This window comes from Condylura cristata, unplaced genomic scaffold (genome assembly GCF_000260355.1).
Source record: "Condylura cristata isolate star-nosed mole 26May11 unplaced genomic scaffold, ConCri1.0 scaffold00025, whole genome shotgun sequence".
In the NCBI taxonomy this organism is placed as follows: domain Eukaryota; kingdom Metazoa; phylum Chordata; class Mammalia; order Eulipotyphla; family Talpidae; genus Condylura; species Condylura cristata.
This window is the reverse complement of record NW_004567126.1, coordinates 30425997-30438832: the sequence shown is the minus strand read 5'-3', so window position 1 is coordinate 30438832 and position 12836 is coordinate 30425997. Positions and strand designations below refer to the sequence as shown.

The following is a 12836-nucleotide window of genomic DNA, read 5'->3' as shown; positions in this document are numbered from 1 at the left end:
AAAGGAGCAGTGACCCGTCCCACGCGCCGCAGTTAGGAAGCGGCCCTCAAACACTAGAACCCCAGGATCCAAATCCCAAGAAGCCGGCCACCTTTTTCCGACCTGGCCGCCTGCGCTGCGGCCTCCGGACAGCAGAGGGCGCGCGTCCGCGGGAGGGGAAAGGGAAGTGCGTGCGCGGGCGGGGGCGGAGCTTGTGTCTAGCCTCGCGATAACTGCACAGGCGCAAGGAAGGCGGCCCTTTCTGAAGAGGCGACGAGATGGTGAGTGCGGCGCCTGCTTGTGTCCTCGCCGAGGCTATCCGGCGGCATCCGAGTTCTGGCCGCGCGGGGGGTCGTGGGGTCAGGCTGACGCACTGCGGCAGCCTCCTCCAATCCTCCAGGACCGCCAGATATGAGGGTGCAGGGTGGCGCTGGTGGGCGTCGGGACGGTCCGGGGCGGGAAGGCTCGTGTGGGCCCGGCCCGGCCTCCGTACGCGGAGCCGCGTGAGTGGGCCCGGGCCGGGCCGGAGGGAGCGTGTCCCCGCCGGCTCTCACACCCGAGAGCGCCGCGTGGCCGGCGGCGGGGACTTGGGGCCGGGCCGCCCCGCCGCGGCCACTCGAGTGCGAGAAGGGGCTTAGGCTTGTGCTCACCCCGGCCCTGCGCAGGCGGAAGTGGAACAGAAGAAGAAGCGGACCTTCCGCAAGTTCACCTACCGCGGCGTGGACCTCGACCAGCTGCTGGACATGTCCTAGTAAGGGGCGCCTGGGCCGGCGGGGGCCCGCGGGAGTGGCCAGCCTTAGGTCTGAGGCGTGGTGGGAGCGGAAAGCTTCGGCCGGGCGGCGGCCCCCAGTGCAGCTGGGGGGCGCGGTGGGCTCGCTGGGGCACACCGCCACGGCCGCTGCAGGGTGTTTTAGATTGTGACAGGCCTGGATCCTCTCTGGCCACGGCTTTCTCCCTAGCTTGGGTTTTTGAGGCTTAGGACCACAGCATAGTGTCCCCCGCGCGCATCGTGGTCTGCTTGGTCACCGCAGCTGGCCTCTTAGTCTGTTAACTCATCTGTAGACAGCTGTGGTTGGTCCTTTTTTTTTTTTTTTTTAAAGATTTGTTTATGCTTACAGAACTGGGGTACAGGCCAGTGGTGTGGGTGGGGGGAGGGTGACAGGATTCACCAGAGACAGCGGGGAGCAGAACAGGCAGATGGACAAGTTACACTGCTGAGGGGAGCAGCGGCAGGTTAGGAGAGGTCTGCTGCGCCCTGTGGGTCACCTCCCTGGCGGGGGAGCGAACTGATGCTGCCTAGAGCTTGATGTGGTGCTTTAACCCGTTGCGCCATCAGGGAGAGTCTGCAGGTTGGTGCTTGAAGGTTCATCTTGAACATTTGCCATAGGGTTCCTGAGGGCCCTGTTGGGACACACGAGGGAGCGGAGATGGTGGCGAGATGAAGGTACAGATTGTCCCGGGCTGCACTCAGGTGTGCTGTTTGTCCCCAGCGAGCAGCTGATGCAGCTGTACAGCTCCCGGCAGCGGCGGCGCCTGAACCGGGGCCTGCGTCGTAAGCAGCACTCTCTGCTGAAGCGCCTGCGCAAGGCCAAGAAGGAGGCGCCACCCATGGAGAAGCCAGAGGTGGTGAAGACGCACTTGCGAGACATGATCATCCTGCCTGAGATGGTGGGCAGCATGGTGGGCGTCTACAATGGCAAGACATTCAATCAGGTGGAGATTAAGGTGTGTGGAGATTGCCCCGCGCCTGGGCCGTGGGGCGTGTTTGTTTCCCAGCTGCGGTCACTTAATATCAATCCTGCTCTCTGCCTCTTGCAGCCTGAGATGATTGGCCATTATCTGGGCGAGTTCTCCATCACCTACAAGCCCGTCAAGCACGGCCGGCCAGGCATCGGGGCCACCCACTCCTCCCGCTTCATCCCCCTGAAATAGCCTGCGAGAGCAGTAAAGGCACAGACTTGTCTAATCCTGATTCCGTCCAGTCCTTGCAGTGTCTGGGCTCCAGGAGGGCGTGCTGCCAACCCTCCGGGCAAGGGGGCTCCGCCTGGTCATGACACCTGGAAGGAGGCACGGGTGGGACAGTGTGGGTTTCCTGCTGTGTGACATGCCGACATTGTGCTCAGACTGCACAGAGACCAGCTCAGTGGCCGAGAAGTGGGTGCTGGGAGGGCCAAGTGATTGGGCCCTGTGGCAGGTCCAGGGATGACCCGGGGCCCTGCAGCCTTGCACTCCCAAGCCTGAAGATGCAGCCACGGGTCCCAAACGTGGCTGCCTGAGGTATACCTGACCAGGAAAATACAGGTACTTCACAAACAAGCAGCGTGGGTTAGCAGGTGCTGCAGGAAGTGTCCGGGCAGTGGTGGGGCTCTGAGCTATCCTTTGTGTGGGCCTGAGCAGAGCAGGCGGAACAGGCAGGAGTCGCTGTGTTGAATGTTTGGTGCTGGCCAAGGGGGTCATTGATTATGCTTCTTGAGAGACAGGAGGCCGGGTGGGAGAGGGGTCTTACAAGAATGGGGTTTAGTATATGAGCAAGAAGAGAGCAGAATTATCAGGATTTGACAGCCTTCCAAAGGCACCTAGCAGAAAGAATGGGGGGTGAGTCTAGAGGCTTGCTGCTGGGGAAGGCAGACTGAGCTGCTGTGCATCCCCATAAATGGAGACAGCAGCGTTCTCACAGGGCCCCTGGCCCGTGAGCATCAAATTAGACCCGTTAAGTCTGTTGGGTGACCAAGTCAGATCACTACCTGACACAGGGCAGTGCTCTGGTGATTTAAAAACCTTAGACTCGGGGCCTCCCTAGGGGTCTAGAGGTTAATAAGTCTCAGTGCTGTCCGTGCTAAGGTCTCATTTGATCCCCGGCCGGGTTGCTGACTGCGTGTGGTGCAGCAGACCTGTGTCCCCACTGCTCCCCTTAGCAGTGTATTTCATTGGGTCTGTGTTCTGCTCCCTTCTCTGTCTCTGGTATCTTCTCATCCGCTATACTAGTTCTATGAAAAATAAACTCCAGGGGGCCTCCATCATGGTGAAGGGGTGGAAGTGTGAGCAAACTGAAAGGGAAACAGCTCTTGGTTTACCAGGTCTACTGGCAGGAGTAAAGTGCAAGTTCAGGTGGGGACAGGTGTGGGGGTGCATGTGAGAGGATTTGCTAGAGACAGTGGGGACTAGAATCTCCTGAAATACTGCTGAAGGGAGCAGTGGGCAAGACAGGTCTGCTGTGCCCTGTGTGTCAGCCACTGGGCAGGAGCCGCAAATCGTGTCCTCATGTGGTGGTCAGCTGGAGAGCGCAGGTTTTACTCCTGTGCCACCAGGAGGCAGTTTCCAGGAGTGTCCGTAGTTAAGCTCGTTTCTGTATCCTTGGTATTTAACACACAACTGAAATTGCTCCGTGACACAGCGGGCCCTCTTCATCCAGCCTTGTCTTGCGCGTGAAGCGCCCAGAGTGGCCCACAGGTCACAGGTAGGTGGCCAGGGTCAGAGCTCTTTGCATTTTATACCCAAGGTTGGGAGAACCTTGGGTTCTCCCAACATGCTGCTGCTGAGTTAAATAAGCAAAGTAGTGCCAGCACTCTAGCCCAGAGGTGCAGACCCCAGCCACTCGGTGTTGCAGTTCCTGGGCTCAGGGTAGGGGGTGAGGCCTTGTGGCCCTCAAGACCTCATCCCGGACCCTCCTCTGAGGCCCAGGTTATGCCTGCAGACCTTGCCTCCTTGCTGAGTTTCTGTAGTCCCAACACCCCCCATCCCCACATGTGGGGCTCCCTTAGTGGGTCTCCACCTCCCTTAGCCCCTACCAGTCTTCCCTGTCTCCTGTTGGCAGCTGCAACCTGCCCTGGCTGTTCACCAGTGCCACCACCTGGCTCTCCCACTTAAAATACCACCTGCTGGCCCTGTGGATGGAGCCTGCCGCACCCCCCTGTCCTTCCCATGGGTTGTGCCAGCACCTCGGTGCTTGGCCACTTTGAGTGCGGAGACAGCCTCGCCGGCCCCTTTTCCCCACCCCTCTCTGGGCTTGGGACAGCGCCCTGGGTGCGCGCCCTCCCCATCCCGGACGCGGCTGCAGGCCTCGCCCTGGCCTCGGGTTCAGCTTCCCGTAGCCGCCAGAGGGCGGCTGTGTGCGCCAAGGCGGCAGCGCGGGGAGAAGGCCACCTTGCCCACGGACCCCCACCACCTCTTGCTGCCGGCCCCTCCCCAGCCCCACACCCCCTTGCCCGGCACTTTCTCCTGCCTCCAGCTGGCGAATCACCGCCTGGCGTCCTCGGCCGCCCACAGCAGGGGTTTGGCTGTTGTTCATTTGTACAATAGCTGCTGGACGTTGAGTGCAGGAAGGGCTGCTTGGAAGGCCGTCAGCCCCTCAGGGGTCCCGAGTGGCCGAGCTGGCGGGCAGGGGCGCCTCCCTCAGCCCCTGCCAGCGCCCCACTCCACGGAACCACTCCTACCTGGAGTCGCACTGCCCCGCCACCCCTCGAAGCCCTCCAGTCCCCAAGTGAGACCCCCAAGCCCCGCCTCTGATCCAACGGGACCCCTTCCCCAACTGTCCCACCCAGCGCTTCCCGTCTTCCTCTGGTCACGCCGTCCCCGCCCCATCTCGGGGTCTGGGATCTTCTCGCGCTGCCCGCCAGCCTTCTCGCTCTCGCGAGATTCCCGCTCAGTCCCGCAGTGCTCCCCGCGGCCCCCCTCAGTCACCGCCTTCCCGGAGTCGCCACCGCCCTGGCCCCACAGTGTGCCCGGTCCCCGCCCCTCCTCCTGCACAGGCGCAGGGAGTCGCTGGCAGTTTCACCACCACCAATCCCCCACCCCCACCGCACCCCCCAACCCTGTGGACGAGGGGCGGGGAGCAGACTGGTCCGAGACGGCCACGGCTCCATGGGGCTCCTGGGGCTCCTGAGCCTGCTGCACTCGGCCTTCTTCGGGGACCAGGTAGGGCTTGGGGATCAGGGCCTAGGGGTGCTGGGGCCTGCTCTGGGCGTGGCTGGGACAGAAAAATCACAGCTAGGGGTGGGGTGTGCACCGCGAGCCTTGGCCCCGGGGGCTTGGGAGGCATGGGCTCGTGCACGGACGCTCCCCGCCCGGTGTCGCCACAGTAGTCCTGGAGACTTGCTAGGAAGACAACCTCGGACGCGCTCAGGGCCGCGAGACCCCGCCTCACCGCAGCGGGTCTGCATGATGTGCAACTGCTTGGGGCCCAGTTGTGGCTCTCTGAGGGAGACAGTCAAACCCCTCCCCATTGTGTGGACTAGACACTGGGGCAGGCAGGGTTGCATTGTGCCGGAGTTCCACCCAGGACAGGCTGTTAGGGGTCAGGGCCACGCCCTGCCTTTCTCCACAATTCGGTTTATCTCCTGGACATCAAGCATGGGCGATTCTGACATTAGTCTGATTTCTTCCAGTAGCCATCCCACTGGGCCTGGGCGCTGTGCAGGCCTTCATAGTTGTCTAAATATTAGAACTGTAACATCTGGTACCTAAGCAGACAACTTTGGGGTGCAGCGGGGAGCCCAAGGTCATTCCTGGAGCAGAACCAAAGCCTGAGATGAGGCTGAGCCTGGTTGGAGCCGGCCTACGAGAATGCGGCCTGGAGAGCTGTCCGCGGTGCTGACGGGACCTTGCGCGGGACGGCTCTAAGATGCTCTCCATCTTCCCCGCCCTCCCAAGCGAGTTCAGAACCCTGTTCTGGTGACCCATCCAGGGTCGGATTTCAGGGGCGACCCCTGCTTCTCCCCATATGCAGTGACTTTCCTTCCTTACCTATCAGGGTCCTCCCGGTCACAGTGAGAGTCCACATCTGTGCTGGGGCATGTCCTGGTGACTGTCTCCTTCCATCACCATCCAGCTCCATGTGGGGGCTCCCCTGGCCCGCCTCTGAGCTGCCTGTAAGCAGAGGTTCTGTGGAGAAGAGTGAGGCGTCATGGGGGTAGACACCCAAGGTTAAATTCAGAAGGCCCAAAAACTGCCAGTGACCCAGGTTGTGTGCTGGGGCTGGGGAGAATGGGGGTGGCATGAGAAGTGAACCCTGGGGATTCGACTTTCCCCTGGAGAATTCACTAGTTGTTGGGGGCAAGGAGGATCCCAGGGACGGAACCTGGACAGGCCCTCCCCCAGTCCTGGGCACCCTGCAGTGGGAGACTTTCTCAGACCCTTGAGGTTCGGTCTGGGTCCTCGGGGGCAATAGGGATTCTAAAGCTCCAGAATTTCCAGTGATGCCTGAGACTGCTATGGTTCAGAGACCTAAGGGGTGAAGGATTGTGGGGGGGATGTCAGCACTTGATATTTCAAGATGAGTACAAAGACGTCTTGCCATGGGGTCTCACTCAGCTCCCATGTGCCCTCAGCCTGCAGGTCTCAGCCACACCAGAGAGGTGGGGGAGGCAGGGTCACTCCAGGGCCTGGTGGTGCTCCTGTGTGAACTCAGTGTGCTCCCTGACCTGAGCCTCCCTATGTGGAAGAGGCTGGAATGACCACTGGATTCCCCATGTCCCCTTTAGCACTAAGGGTCGGCTAAGAAGGACCCAGGGAACAATTACATCTGAGGCCAAATAGGGGAGGTGAAAGCGCCATGGGGTGCTGGAGCAGGATTATCCCAGCAGCCTGACTCCAGCGAATCAGGTGGGAAACCGAAGCAAGAGAGCCGTGTCCAAGATGACACCGAAATCAAGATAGGGCTGAAATCAGCTCTGTGCTGTTTTCTCCCATGCCAGCTTTGCCCAGATTCCCCCATTGTGAGCTCAGCTCTGCGAGTCCAAACCACTGTCCACTGTACTCCAGGGCCCAACCAGAGCCCTCGGTGGCTCTGGTTTCTAGGCTTTGCGCATGATGTTCCCTTAGCTTGGATACTGTTCTCCTCCTTGATCATGTGGCCAAACCATTCACCTGAAAGAGTTCCAGCCCCCCATACCCTCCTCAGTGCAGTCTTCCCAGCCTCCAGGAAAAGCCCTCCGCCCCTGCCCCTGGCCTGTGCCCCACAGCCTGGGCATGGTTGTCTTGCTGCAGAGCTCCTGGACGGGCAGGCTTGAGTCAGAGGCCCCCAGCATTTCTGGTCCAAGGATGGGTCCCCAAGCCGGCCTTTGCAAAGACTAAACCACCTCCCCACTTTACAGAGGGGGAAACAGAGGGTCGGGTGGCAGCCGGGGAGCATGGAGGATCTGAGACTGCGGGGATGTGTATCCAGGGGAGCCCACGCCCCTCCACCCGCTGGCTTCCTTTCTGTGTTGCTGAATTAGGGATGGGACGCAGGACTGAAACACAGGAGAGAGATTGAAAGATAAAGACCCAGGGACAAAGGGTTTGGAAGGGACAGTCATGTCACATGTCCACGGAGGAGCTAATGCTCTGCGGGTTGGGGGTGGAGGGGAAATGAAGGGTCCCAAGCGTTCCCTAGTGTGTTCGCCCACTCCAGCACCAGGCAGGACCCTCAGGGGGGTTCAGCCTGGTTCCTATGCCACATCCCGCCCTGCCCCCCCCAACAGGCCGGACAGGACCCTCGGGGAGGTGGCTGGCCTGGCCCCTCGCCCTTCCCGGAGAGCTTCCCTCCCCCAACCCGTATTCTGATGCAACACCCAAGCCTGATGTTTTACTCTCAAATTCTGTGAATCCAGCAGCGGTGGGTTCTAAAGAGGCAGTTTCACCTCAGAGGTGCGGTGGGGAACTCGGGATCCCGGTCGCCCCCATCCCGTGGGGGGCTCACCCCCCACATACCCAGCCCCAGAACCCGCGCGAAGGTCCGACGCCCCGAGGCCGCAGCCAGATCCCGCCCCGGGCAGCCATTGGCTGTTGCCATGGCACCCGCTCGTCTTCCCGCGCGCCATTGGCCGCCACGCCTGCATCCCGCATCCGCCTCCCGGGCGCTTGGCTTCGCCCAGCGCGGGGAGCGGCCGCGCTGCCTGGTCAGGCCCAGCTCCGGCTTTGTCCTCCCCGGAGCCCTCTGCCCGCGCCGTGGAGACCCCGGAGTCCCGGTGCCCGCGCCCCGCAGCCGCCCTGGCCCAGGACGGCTGGGATCTCGGGCGGGGTCCGCCGAGCTGCGTCAAGGGAGGAGGACCCAGGCCTCGCGGCGCCTCCGTCAGTCCAGCCCCAGGGAGCTCAAGTAAGCGAGTGGGCTTGCCCTGGGTTGGAGGCGCGACTTCCGTGGCTTGCCCGTCTCCTTGTGTCTTGCCTGCCAGCACACACTGGAGAGTCTGGTTGACCCAGGGTGGAGCCAGAGGAGAGCCCCAGGGAGGGGTCAGCGTGGCAGCAGCCGGTCCCCCACCCCCCACACACCCACTTGCAGGATCGGCAGGCAGGCCTGCTGTGTGCCTTCGGGGTGATGCTGCACCTCTCCGGACAGCTGTTTCTCTCACTAAAGTGGAGGTTTGGATTAAAGGAAAGAGGAGTCCTCAGGGCCACAACTTGTGTCACCCTCCCCAGAAATTCAGCTACTCACAGCTCTAGCAAATGAACCCCCAGATACTGGTACTTTCTCCTCGGTGATGAGGGTCTCTCAGGGAAGCCCCATACACAACCTGGGAGTGAGGGGCAGGCAGGAGGACTTCCTGGAGGAAGTTGCACAGTGAAGGATGGCAAGAGACAGGAAAGTGCTCCAGGCTCAACTACCTGACAGAGGCTCTAGAGATGGTGCTGAGGTGGGGTATGTGTGGAGGAGTCGGGGCTTATCTAGAGGCACTGGGGGCTCTGGGACGGTTAGGAGTGGGGCAGAGAATGGACTCCTCCCAGTGACCGTCAGAGCTCCCCCTGGCCGTGTATGAGGCTGGGAAGAGGCCAGCGGGTGACGCTGCCCTGATTAGAGGGGTTGAGAGCTGGGGGAGGGAGGGTTCCGCTGTGCAGGGCTGGAGGGCTGGTAGAGTAGAGGATGCCAGGCTGGAATGAGGGGGAGCTTGGTGCTGACCCTGCTGCCTAATGGGGCGCAGGAATAGCCACTGCACGTGAGGAAGTGAATGTGGTAGAGGCTCGGCCTGGGCTGTTTAAAGAGGAGCTGGTGGGAGGGGTGTGGCCAGCTCTAGTGGGGGCTCCGGGAGGGTCTGGGTTTGGAGTGAGTGGGCATGGTGGGGAGCAGCATGTCTCACCTCGTGCCCCCTGGGTGGGCATGCCGCAGTGGCATCAGTCAGGCATGCCTGAGTGGCTCCACTCAGGCCCTAGGCCTCTTGCTACAACCTGGACTGGACCCCAGCTGGGAGCCCTGACCAGCATCCAGGTTGGAGGCAGCAGCCCGCAGATGGCCAGCCTCCCCATCTGTCACGCTGTCTCCTTCCCCGGCCCTCCCGCCTGCCCTGTGACTTCTGGTTCCCTCTGTCTGCCTCCAGGGTGGGTCTGTCAAGCCAACTTCTTCCTGAGCCTCGGTGAGGCAAACGGAAGGCACCGGATAGTAGGCCTGTGTGCTCCCGCCCTGCCCAGCCCTGGGCACCTCTGGGAGCAGCGTCAGGGTCCTGGTCATGTGTGTGCGCCTCCTAACTGGCCTCTGGAAGACAGTTTCTACCTCTAGGAATGGCTTCATGGCTGTCCGGCTCAGGACGGTGCCGGAGCCAGCATATGCGATGGCTGACCTCTCCCCCGCCCTGGGCTGCGCCTACCCTGCCCCGGCCCAGAGTGCCCTTCTGGGAGGGTTCTGGGGTAGGAGAGAGAAGAGGGTGCATGGTGGGTGGGGGGTGAGGGGGTGTCAGGCCCCCGCCACACTTGGGCAGGGGACAGCTGGCCTATCTGGGGAGCAGGCTCAGGCAGGTAGGGGAGGCGGCCCCCAGAAAGGAGGTGCCAGCACATAGACTGCCATTGGCCGCCTCAGACAAAGACGGAGGGAGGGGGAGCCGGGGTGGGAAGGAACAAAGGGGAGGAGGGCTGGCAGCCATGGAGCGAGGGCTGGCTGGACGGGGCTGGCCTGAGGGAGGCTAGGCCAGAGTGTGAAGGCCGGTGGGCCCCCAGGGGCTACAGGAGGGCTGACCCAGACGGTGCCAGACTCACAGATGGCTGAACTGGCATCCAGCTGGGGCTGGAGGGGCGTGGGGGGGGGCAACAGGGCTCTCCGGTTGAGCCTCCAGGCTGGCCACGGTGAGCTCAGTTTTGCCTATCCTGCAGGGCTCTACTGTCCATCACGTTTTACTGTCCATTGACTGGGCCAGTCTGTGGCCTGTCTCTGGGCAGCTGTGCTTCCTCAGGGGAGGGCCCTGGCTGTCACTGTCTTGCTGGCTCCGGCTGAGCGTGTCTGCGAGCCTGGTGGTACTGGGTGGCTGGTTCACGTGTTGGCTGGCACAATGGGACCTTCCGTCTGATGGCTGGTCAGTGTGCTGGAGCTCGGCAGCGGCCAGAACCTGGCCCTCGGGCGTCTGCCTGTGTCTGAACTCGTCCCGAGGCTGTGTCTGTTTGCCGGTGTCCGTGAGTGTTGCGCTTGCCACACGCCACACCACCACCGCCCCATGTCCCCACCTGCAGCTGCAGCCAGGGGTCGGGGCCAGCGCTTCCCAGACCCTGGGTGGTGAACCTTCTCTGTGGCCTCAGGCACTGCAGGAGCTGAAGATGATGAGCTCTGTGGCCCCCTATGAGCAGCTGGCCCGGCAGGTGGAGGCCTTGAAGGCCGAGAACAGTCACCTGAGGCAGGAGCTGCGGGACAACTCCAGCCACCTGTCCAAGCTGGAGACGGAGACGTGTGGCATGAAGGTGGGCAGTGCAGGGCGGGCATGGGCTGGGGCCCCCGGCACAGGCAGTGGGCATTCACCTCACACATGGGTGGGCGGGCAGGGCTGGGGCATGTCACAGGGAGAGGGCGGGCCTGGGAAGTCCAGGCCAGTGGGCCAGTGCCCATGGCTCTGTCTCGCCCCCCCCCCCAGGAGGTCCTGAAGCATTTGCAGGGCAAGCTGGAGCAGGAGGCCCGGGTGCTGGTGTCCTCGGGGCAGACTGAGGTGTTGGAGCAGCTGAAAGGTTAGGAGCCAGTCTTGGCGGGCCCTGCCGCCTGGGCCATTCTCAGCGAAAGCTGGAAGGGGGCGGGGCAGGCAGAGGTGCTGACCTTCACCCCTCCCTCCCTTGCAGCCCTACAGATGGACATCACCAGCCTGTACAACCTCAAGTTCCAGCCCCCAGCCCTGGACCCTGAGCCCACTGCCCAGACCCCTGAGAAGAGTCCAGTGCACAGCTCTGGGCCTTCCAAGGACAGCTTTGGGGAGCTGAGTCGGGCCACCATCCGGCTGCTGGAGGAACTGGACCGGGAGAGGTGAGGCCAAGTCACCCACTGACCTGCCGGCATGTGCTCTGCTTCTCCTCAGCCTGTCCCACCCACCTGTTTGTGACCCCTCCTCTCCGCTCCCTCTCCTGGCCCAGCTGATCTCCCTTGGGGAAGGGGGCTGGTGGGATGCATTAATGGCGGGGCAAGGGTACCTAGGAGATGCCCCAGGGGTTCCCGACTTAGGGGCTCCAAGGCTGAGTCAGGCTGCAGCCAGAGGGGCTCAAGGAGAAGGCTGCAGCCCCAGAAACCTGGGCCTGGAGGCCAGATGAGCTCGGAGGGGCTGGAGCAGGCTAGAACGTCCCTAGTGCTCTGCTGTGTGACCTGGGGCAAATCCTGTTGCAGACCCTGCCGAGGGGAGGCAGGTGGGCTAGCACTGGCTGGCTCCCCCGTGTTGAGGGGACTGTGTAGCTGGAGCAAGCTGAGCCTGAAGTTCATGCTGTGCAGGGCAGAGGGAGACCAGGGAGTGCTGGCGAGTGAGGACACCTCAGTCTTTCTTCCAGGACAGTAATTAACAAACCCTCCCCCTCCCCCCAGTTAATCCCAACTCCCATCCCTGGCCCTCAAGTACTGGGAGTGCCCAGGCAACACGTTGCTGTTTCTGGATTTTGGGGTTCCTAGATGCTTCTGGGGCCCTTGGCTCTTGACCGTGGCTATGAAAGCAGCTTCCGAGCAGAAGCAAACACTTGTCTAGAGACAGACAAATGTGCCCCCTTGCCAGGCAGTGGGAGCAACTGTAAGGAAAGGCAGGGGGGCTTGGGGTGCAGGAGGCTGGCATGTCACCCCTTCCTGGGATGTGCTGTGTAGATGCCCCCAGGTGCTGGCTCATCAATCTAGGGAGCAGTTTCTAAGCCACTGTGCCCCTGGGGTATAGTTTTATCAGTCCCGGCAATGGGTGGGGGGCTCGGGGGTATCTGACTTCCCCACTTTGCGCCCTCTTGCTCTCCTCAGGCCTGACCCATCTGTCTGTAGGTTGGGGGGGCACTGCCGTCCCCCCTGGGTGTTTCTTGGCTCTCCCCTGGCTATATCGGCTCTGGCAAGTGTTTCCTGGGGCCCTGGGCATGGCTGGCCGATTATTTCTGTTTCAGGCATTGCCTTCCCTGTTCAAACACTGCCACTCAGCGCAGGCACACTTAGGCCCCAACAGCTGGTCACAAGTGCCTCGAAGCACGTGCACTGCGGCTTCGCACACTGCGCCCCAGCACTGTGCGCCCCGGCACTGTGCGCCCCGGCACTGTGCGCCCCGGCACTGTGCGGCCCGGCACTGTGCGCCCCGGCACTGTGCGCCCCGGCACTGTGCGCCCCAGCTCAGCGCTCGCCCTCCCCAGGTGTTTCCTGCTGAGCGAGATTGAGAAAGAGGAGAAGGAGAAGCTCTGGTATTACTCGCAGTTGCAGGGCTTGTCCAAGCGCCTGGACGAGCTCCCGCACGTAGAGACGGTGAGCCGTGGGGCGTCCGCGCTCAGGGCGAGGGGAACGCGGCCGGCAGCCGGGCGCCTCTTACCGCGGGCCCCCCCGCCCCTCCCAGCAGTTCTCGATGCAGATGGACCTGATCCGCCAGCAGCTGGAGTTCGAGGCCCAGCACATCCGCGCGCTGATGGAGGAGCGCTTCGGCACCTCGGACGAGATGGTGCAGCGCGCACAGGTGCGCGGGGAGCGGGGCCGGGGC

The 12836-nt window shown here is 62.6% G+C and overlaps 2 protein-coding genes across 4 annotated transcripts in view; both read left to right on the top strand.

The window, feature by feature from the left end:
• The first annotated feature begins 202 nt into the window (after nucleotides 1-202).
• RPS15 (ribosomal protein S15) lies at nucleotides 203-1951 on the top strand. The gene is made up of 4 exons (XM_012729360.1): nucleotides 203-260; nucleotides 645-730; nucleotides 1470-1704; nucleotides 1798-1951. Exons 1-4 carry the CDS (start codon nucleotides 258-260, stop codon nucleotides 1909-1911), a joined length of 438 nt encoding a protein of 145 aa, XP_012584814.1. The 5' UTR covers nucleotides 203-257; the 3' UTR covers nucleotides 1912-1951.
• Nucleotides 1952-4717: 2766 nt separating this feature from the next.
• APC2 (adenomatosis polyposis coli 2) overlaps nucleotides 4718-12836 on the top strand; it is a 12996-nt gene continuing 4877 nt past the window's right edge. The window contains exons 1-6 of one of the 3 annotated variants that reach the window (XM_012729919.1): nucleotides 4718-4893; nucleotides 10453-10611; nucleotides 10782-10872; nucleotides 10981-11161; nucleotides 12499-12607; nucleotides 12696-12812. In XM_012729919.1, the coding sequence (XP_012585373.1) occupies nucleotides 4840-4893; nucleotides 10453-10611; nucleotides 10782-10872; nucleotides 10981-11161; nucleotides 12499-12607; nucleotides 12696-12812 (711 nt within the window). In that variant the 5' untranslated portion in view covers nucleotides 4718-4839. Of the gene's footprint in view, nucleotides 4894-7867; nucleotides 8054-10452; nucleotides 10612-10781; nucleotides 10873-10980; nucleotides 11162-12498; nucleotides 12608-12695; nucleotides 12813-12836 lie in introns of those variants that run through there. The other 2 variants (XM_012729920.1, XM_012729922.1) reach the window with 2 other exon arrangements.